The sequence below is a fragment of the Trachinotus anak genome, unplaced genomic scaffold, assembly GCF_046630095.1.
Source record: "Trachinotus anak isolate AG129_WGS33_773 ecotype Australia unplaced genomic scaffold, CSIRO_AGI_Tana_v1 ptg000023l, whole genome shotgun sequence".
NCBI classification, from domain to species: domain Eukaryota; kingdom Metazoa; phylum Chordata; class Actinopteri; order Carangiformes; family Carangidae; genus Trachinotus; species Trachinotus anak.
The window spans coordinates 1,376,450-1,384,040 of record NW_027273874.1 but is presented as its reverse complement, the minus strand read 5'-3'; the positions used below and the strand labels follow the sequence as shown (position 1 = coordinate 1,384,040).

Genomic DNA, 7,591 nt, shown 5'->3' with positions numbered 1-7,591 from the left:
GTGAAATATCTGAATAGGTAGGTCCACCACCTTTCACTTCATCCTAACACATTACTTCAGTTAAAGATGGCAGAGAACAAACTTTCCACCCGGGGGAACTGCAATAAGAAGCAGGATCAAGGACAGCAGGTCTACATGACATTATAATATTCTTTCAAATCATAACATCACAAATACAAAGGTAAACATTTCCATAACATACCATCCTACTGCATCTTCAAATTTAACTAATGGAACAAAACCTACTCTATTTTTAAATATACGGCTAGATTTGTTATGATTATGATCATTATGAAGCAGCTGATCATGTGTCTGTGATATCTAACCATGTATGGTTTTATATCTTAGAAACAGAAGAAACATCAGGATGATGTGGAAACTGGAGACAAGCAGAGCTCCAGCCCACAGAAGAGGTAAAATAACATCTTGTAACTGTATTACTTCATATTATTTTATTATTTGTTTCTTGTGTGATGTTTTATTCAGTTTGTTAGGCATCACAGATATGCACTCACTGTTTTCAGTTATAAATATCTTTAATAAATTAATAAATTAGTCTGAACATTTCACTTGGAAAACTCTCCACCTGGATAGTGTAATAGGTTCAGTCCAGTTTTGATAGAAGTGAAGGGCATTTTGACTGCATTACAAAGTGGATTAATCATCTGTATTTTCTCTTTATCACACAACAGTCTCAACATCGAGGAAAAACCACAAGAAACTGTGGTCCCCGACACTCCAGCCACTTCTGCCACCACAGTCTCTCCTCCAACTGAGACGGGACAGCCCAAAACCAAGAAGACTTCCTGGTGGCGTAGGTGGTTTGGTCGTAAGAAGGTATGTTTAACAGAACTGAATATTATAAATATTAACTTTTAAACAAAATGTTGCAGTTGCTTGTGTTTGTCTCAGTTGTATTTAACAGTTTTGTATTTATGCCCAACAGAAAACCAAACATCAGACTGTGACAGAGGATGTGACTGAAAAACAAAACATCCCATCATCCTCTGCCACAGAAAAGAGGTATGAGTTACTTTTACTGTTTGTCTCTGTTTTAGCTGATCAAACATTATGTTGTTGATTTCATTTCAACAACCAAGATGAAGTAGAATAACCATCTTTGTGTCTATTTATCACCAGCATCATCAAGGAGACAGAGGACGGTGAGGCCGGTAACCAGGAGGAGGCTTCACCCACCCCTCATAATCCAGTTCCAGATGCAACTGAGCTGCAGCTGCAAACTGAAATCAAAGACATAGCAGAAGAAGGAGCCATTCCAACATCTTCTGCCACAGAAGACAGGTATGATATGCTTTTATAGTCTATTAGCATCTCTTCTATTTCATTATTCTCCACTTAACCGTAACTGTAAACTTCATTTTGCCATTGAGTTGAATGTTGTTTTAGCCCCTCTACATCTCTGCTTCATTACTATGACTAGACCATACAGCAGAATGACCATTGTTGTGTCCCTTTACCCCGAGCACCATCTAGGAGACAGAGGACGGGGAGGCCGGTAACCAAGAGGAGGCTTCACCCACCCTTGACAATCCAGTTCCAGCTGCAACTGAGCTGCAGCTGTAAAATGACAACAAAGACGTGGCAGAAGAAGGAACTAGTCCATCATCTTCTGCCACAGAAGACAGGTATGATATACTTTTACTGTCCTTTAGCATCTCTTCAAATCTAATCTGAATCATTATTTTCCACAAAAGGGAACATTTTGCCATTGAGTTGAATGTTGTTTAGCTCCTCTACATCTCCTCTTGGCTTTATTACTATGACTGGACCATACAACAGAATAACGACCTTTGTGTCCCTTTACCACCAGCATCAGCACCATCAAGGAAGCAGAGGGCGGTGAGGCAGGTATCCAGGAGGCTTCACTCACCCCTGACAGTGCAGTTACTGAGAGCAAAGATGTGGCAGAAGAAAGAACCGGTTCATCATCCTCTGCCACAGAAGATAGGTATTATATACTTTTACTGTCTATTAGCATCTCTCCTAAATTGTTTCTTTCCACTTACCCTTAATTGTAAACTTTGCCATTGAGTTGAATGTTGTTTAGCCCCTCTAAATCTCCTCTTGGCTTCATTTCTGTCACTGGACCGTACAGTAGAATAACCACTGTTGTTTCCTTTTATCACCTGCATCAGCGCCATCTATGAGTCTGAGGGTGATGGAGCAGATATCCAGGAGCCTTGACCAACCCCTGACCATGTAGTTTCAGGGAAGACGTGGCAGAAGAAGGAGCCATTCCAACATCTTCTGCCACAGGAAAGAGATATGGGATACTTTTACTGTCTGTTTCTATTCTGGTTGAGTGAACACTATTATATACTATATTATATTGTATTATATTGTAATATATTGTTGTTCTTCACCCCCCTTAGCTTCATTTTTTGTGACTGGATCATACAGTAGAATCAGCATATGTTTCCCATTTATCACCTTATCAGCACAGACAAGGACCATTCAGTAGAATAACCATCTTTATGTCCCTTTATCAGCAGTGTTATCGAGGAGACGGAGGACAGTGAAGCTGGGGTCCAGGAGGAGGCTTCACCCACCCCTCATAATCCAGTTCCAGCTGCAACTGAGCTGCAGCTGCAAACTGAAATCAGAGGTGTAGCAGAAGAAGGAGCCATCCAATCATCTTCTACGACAAGAAAAAGAGGCATGATATACTTTTACTGTCTATTAGCATCTCTTCTAACTCATTATTTTCCACTTATCCTCAGCTGTAAACTTCATCTTGCCACTGATTTCACCCTCAGTTTCATTACTGTGACTGGACCATACAGTTGAATAACCACCTTTGTCCCTTTATTACCAGTGTCAATGCCATCAAGGAGAAGGAAGACAGAGAAGGTGTGGTCCAGGAGGAGGCTTCACCAACCCCTGAAAAGAAGAAGAAGAAGAAACCTTGGTGGCGTCGTTTGCTTTCCTTTCATCGTAAGGTAGGCCCACAGAGTGTTGCTGGTATTACCAGCTGACCAACAGTTCCAGTAACATGTGGCATCTGCATGTCACGGCTGCGTTTAACATTTATTCCTAAAAAAAAAAGGTGATTCCCATCGAGACCAATGTAGGAGCAGAGGAAACGAATGAAACATCGAATGAGAACAGCAGCAACGAGCTCAGTGACACAGAGGTCAGCAATGAAGCTGTAGCTGAGACCACACACCCTGAAGAAAACAACCTCCAGTCTGACTCTCATTCCTGTTGTGGTTAAGGTTCCCCAACCTGGCGCAGACTTGTTACATGAACTCGACTCTGCAAAGCCTCCTGACGCTGACTGATTTTGTCCAGGAGGTCCACAACCAGGAGGAGGTGTGGAGATCTCACCCACACGCCGAGATCATGAGGTACAGCACCTTACACACATTCACACAGAGGCGATAATGCTTTGGTTTGTCTGCTAACGATTCAAATCAACATGAACTAAAAACAGCTAAAAAAAACACCCTCTTCTCTTGACTTCTGCTGTTTCCAGAGCTTTTGTAAAGGTTGGGGTCTGCCGCTTCAGCAACAACAAGGCAGAGAAGAAGAGTGTTCTCGCTTCGTTCAAACACACTGTCGCTGAGTACAACTCAGAATTTGAGGACGATGACCAGAAAGTTAGTAAAATTTTTCAGTTACAATAGACAGCACAGAACCACACAGACCTTTTTAAAACTAGTTTCACATTTTCTTTGAACTTCCACCTCTAACACTTTCTGTTGTGTATGTTTCTGTGCAGGACGCCCATGAGTTCCTCAGCTGTGTGCTGGACATGCTGAGGTCTCTGACGTCTGACTTACAGACAGCAGAAGGCGATATAGGGATCAGGTACACCTGCCCCATCAGTGCTCACATCGCCTTCCAGATGTTGAGCACCAGGACCTGCAAAGGGTATGAATACACTGCTACAGACATTTTTATTCTTAGGCTGAAGAGATTCCTCATGTTGACCATGTATATGAACATTTTCTATGGTATAAGTCCAGGACGTGTTGTCATGGATTCTGTGACTTTTTTTTCATTCAAATGGTCCCTTTCTTCTGCAGATGTGGTATTCAATCAAAAAGGGAGGAGGACCATGTCAACCTATCCTTGGACCTGGTGCCTGGAGGCTCAGTGAGCCATTGTCTGCAGGATTACCTGAAAGCAAGTGTCAAATATCTACTTTGAGTTTAGTTTGATTTCAACCCCAACACACTCCATCCTCACAAAAAATGATTGTTTGTGTCATCCATGAAGAAATTTAAACTAAACCCTGCTTCTTCCTGTTCCCTGCTGCAGGAAAACCGGTTGGATTATCACTGTGAGTGTGGAGCTGAGGAGTCAACACAGCAGAGTTCCTTCTTTACTCTGCCAAAGTGAGTAACATCACATCCATCACAAATGGCCTAAAATCTGACCACAGTGCAGTCAGGTGTCTCCCTCTGTCAGCTTGTGATCTAACTCTCTTCTCCTCCTTTTTCCTGTCAACAGCGTGTTGATCCTCCAGCTCAAAAGATTTAGATTTACCCGCTCGTTCAATGTGAAGAAAGTGACCAGCCCCGTGGTTTTATCGAGGGAGCTGGAGGTGAATCTGAATTCGGGCTGCACCGAACAGGTAAGGATGATGTTCAGTAAAGAAATGGCACATTTTATTTGTTCCACATGGACACTTCTGTACTTTGACACAGAAACCAGCCTGTCAAACATACAGAACCTGGTGTGGTCAAATGTCTGTGCGTGTAGCTAACTGTTGCTAACTGTGCTCTTTTCTAGACTAAGACTTGCTACTCTCTGGTCAGCATCATCAGCCATTTGGGCTCCACAGCTCATTCTGGTTAGTGATTGGTTGTGTGTGACAGACACACATGTTGAAAATTAGTCAAGGTTTATGAATCCACCACCTTTCACCATGTGCCACAAACAAGTGTGTCCTCTCCTCTCAGGCCACTACATCTGTGACGGTGCTTACCGAGAGCCATCAGGAGACTTGACAGACAGTTGGTTGACATACAATGACAAGGACGTCAGTGAGACAACAGGCACCAAGGTCTGTCAGCAAAGGAAGAAATCAGCCTACCTGCTGTTTTATGAAAAACGGGTAAGAGAATATTGCTGTACATATCTGTTTTTGCCAAGTTGCCCCCAGAGCAGGAAAAAAAGAGATATAACATGACTTCAAAACTCTAACACTATTCTCATGTGTGTATTTTCAGCAGTAGAAGAAGAAGGGGATTGAGGGAGCCAAAGCAGGAGGACGGAGCAGGCGATGAATCAGATGGGACATCAGCTGGGACCCCTTGGATGGATGACGCCAGGATCAAGAAGGAGATAGAGCAGGAGACCTGAGGAGGACGGCCTGGAGCAGACTGCCGGAGCCCCTTGGGAGGAGAACAACCATGAAGATAACATGGTTGGAGTGCCCCCCACCCATCCACCCTAACCCCCCTAAACCTAACCCTGCACATACAAATACAGTCCCTCAAGCACAGGCCTGCGACAAGTGTGACCTTGATGTGCTCACAACTGCTCAACACTTCGCACGTTTGTCAAGTTGACTTTTGAGACTTTCGAGTTGGGGACAGTGGCTGATGTCTGACAGGGACAGTCGGCCACTGTCCCAGACTCATCTGTCTCAAAAGTCAACTTGATTACTTGATTAACTAACTAGTGTTGAGCAGTTGTGAGTGCAGCTGGAAGGGAGGGCTTGGATGGTCAAGCTTGCGCTCATCTCAGCCCCGTGCTCGTGGGAAGGCATTTGTGCGTGCAGAGTGGATATTACTATTATATTATTATTTTTACTTTTACAATCAACAGTGAACAGTATATACAGCTGTTCCTGGGCTCTCTGATCCTGTTCAGACCTGGTATTAATAGAATGCATTTGAGATCTGATCATTCAGACCAGATTCAGAAGTGGTCTGGGCCACATGTGGCCACATTCTTTTAGCAGTGTGAACACAAATGTGAAGGACCGCCTACTCTTACCTTATTTTGTGGTAGAGCTGTGTGCAGCGCATTGATTCGCTCAACCCCTTTGCACATCGGACCTGAAGACGCATGTTAATACCAGGTCTGAACTCTTTCTCCTCTCATCCCAACCGGTCGAGGCAGACGGCCGCCCACGCTGAGTCCGGTTCTGTCGGAGGTTTCTTCCTGTTAAAAGGGAGTTTTCCCCCCCCGCTGTCGCCCAGTGCTTGCTCTTTGTGGGAATTGTTGGGTTATAATGGTAATAATGTAAGGTCGTGACAGTACCCTGAAAGTGCCTTGAGATGTAATATATCATGATGTATATTGTGATTTGGTGCCATACAAATTAAATTGAATTGAAATGCTCTTTTGCAAGGATGTTTTTTTTTGCTCAGGCAATGAGTGCTCTTGTCACGTGCATGGGCCTGATTTTATGTGCATGGGTTTGAAGAATACACCATAGGCTACTTGTAGCCAGGCGACGGAGGAGCAACACAGGATGCAGCGTGACAGAGCAGCAAGGACCTGCAACAAATAATAGTGCACCAGAATTTCATGTGCAGCAGAACAGTATTTTTATATTTAAAAAATTTAAAGTGTAGTGGTCCCATGTTGGGTTTGAATAATATTATTTAATAATTGTATTTTAATTTTAATCTATTTTTGTTGTATTGTTCAAAGTATTCGAATGCCAAGTACATTTGCACATATGGGTTTTCCAATACACATGATACACAGTTGCTACTGCAAGTTGCTTGTAGCGTGTACGGTATATTTGTCTCTTAGTCGCCTGACCAGATATACCCTGCTTAATTGTTTGAAGCTACAAACAGTGTGGTAAACAAGTCAGTGCGGTAAACTGGTCTGCATGTCTGCAGCAGGAAGAGGACACAAGCACCTGTCAGTATTTGGTGCCAATTGTGTACAGCAGGCTTTTGGCCAGTTGGCTGTGTGCGGCTCGACCAATGAAATGCTGTGAATGTAAATAAATGAATTATTAAATCATGTTCCAGACCTCCAGGAAAGTCACACACAATGGTGCAGCCCCTTGCAGCTTTTAGGTCAAGGCTCTGGATTTCTAGCATTAGTGGTTCACTCTCACAGCTCCCACTGCCATCTCCCTCAAACAAGCTCAGACGAGCCAAGTGCAACCTACCAACCACAAAATGACGGAGTCCAAGTGAGCTGGTGAAGAAAGTGAAGCCCGCAGATGAGGTCTTGTCGAGAAAATAGCAGTTACTGATTGATAATATATTTGTGCAATGCAGGAAGATCTGAATTCCTGATTATGCACCTATTCCTTAAGCTGCACTTGGATTTACGCCACACTTCAAACATAACTTCTATTTACTGATACCTGTGGCTCATGCTGAAATATGGACACTTTACTTATACTGTTGTTTTGCATCAGACTGTATACATTTTCTTGTTCATATGGTCTTCAGTCAAGACAAATCTGGTCCTCTGGAGTGTGTGTGTGTGTGTGTGTGTGTGTGTGTGTGTTTTTTTTTAATGGCAGTGGTTATTTACACCGAGGCATGTGCCCTACATCTGCTCTGTTTACAGCCACTCAACAACCACCCCGTCTGCCGCGTGCCTTCAGAGAGGGCAAGAAGAACAAATGACGTCACCACACCGA

General features: G+C 43.4%; 2 protein-coding genes across 3 annotated transcripts; both read left to right on the top strand.

Annotated features, from left to right (window-relative positions):
• Window positions 1-66: 66 nt before the first annotated feature.
• On the top strand, window positions 67-2,992 carry LOC139606621 (uncharacterized). Its single transcript, XM_071458882.1, has 10 exons — window positions 67-129; window positions 349-413; window positions 693-837; window positions 947-1,023; window positions 1,141-1,302; window positions 1,495-1,646; window positions 1,832-1,969; window positions 2,157-2,318; window positions 2,514-2,677; window positions 2,837-2,992. The coding sequence occupies exons 1-8, from the start codon at window positions 67-69 to the stop codon at window positions 2,222-2,224; spliced, it is 870 nt and encodes a 289-aa protein (XP_071314983.1). The 3' UTR covers window positions 2,225-2,318; window positions 2,514-2,677; window positions 2,837-2,992.
• A 255-nt stretch (window positions 2,993-3,247) lies between these two features.
• Window positions 3,248-6,540, top strand: LOC139607119 (ubiquitin carboxyl-terminal hydrolase 37-like). Of its 2 annotated transcripts, none has more exons than XM_071459759.1 (9): window positions 3,248-3,368; window positions 3,497-3,620; window positions 3,743-3,894; window positions 4,050-4,149; window positions 4,285-4,361; window positions 4,477-4,600; window positions 4,759-4,819; window positions 4,929-5,083; window positions 5,202-6,540. In XM_071459759.1, the coding sequence occupies exons 1-9, from the start codon at window positions 3,265-3,267 to the stop codon at window positions 5,202-5,204; spliced, it is 900 nt and encodes a 299-aa protein (XP_071315860.1). In that variant the 5' UTR covers window positions 3,248-3,264; the 3' UTR covers window positions 5,205-6,540. The 2 variants fall into 2 exon arrangements, with proteins under 2 accessions (XP_071315860.1, XP_071315859.1); XM_071459758.1 differs by having other exon boundaries at window positions 5,199-6,538.
• Window positions 6,541-7,591: the final 1,051 nt, after the last annotated feature.

What these genes read in the sequence shown, in the direction of transcription:
- LOC139606621 (XM_071458882.1), top strand. Translation starts at nt 67, where the DNA reads ATGGCAGAGAACAAACTTTCCACCCGGGGGAACTGCAATAAGAAGCAG. An exon ending in TCCTCTGCCACAGAAAAGAG is followed by an intron (nt 1,024 to 1,140) that starts GTATGAGTTACT and finishes ATTTATCACCAG; the next exon opens with CATCATCAAGGAGACAGAGG. An exon ending in TCTTCTGCCACAGAAGACAG is followed by an intron (nt 1,647 to 1,831) that starts GTATGATATACT and finishes CTTTACCACCAG; the next exon opens with CATCAGCACCATCAAGGAAG.
- LOC139607119 (XM_071459758.1), top strand. Translation starts at nt 3,265, where the DNA reads ATGAACTCGACTCTGCAAAGCCTCCTGACGCTGACTGATTTTGTCCAG. An exon ending in CCACACGCCGAGATCATGAG is followed by an intron (nt 3,369 to 3,496) that starts GTACAGCACCTT and finishes TGCTGTTTCCAG; the next exon opens with AGCTTTTGTAAAGGTTGGGG. An exon ending in TCCTTCTTTACTCTGCCAAA is followed by an intron (nt 4,362 to 4,476) that starts GTGAGTAACATC and finishes TCCTGTCAACAG; the next exon opens with CGTGTTGATCCTCCAGCTCA.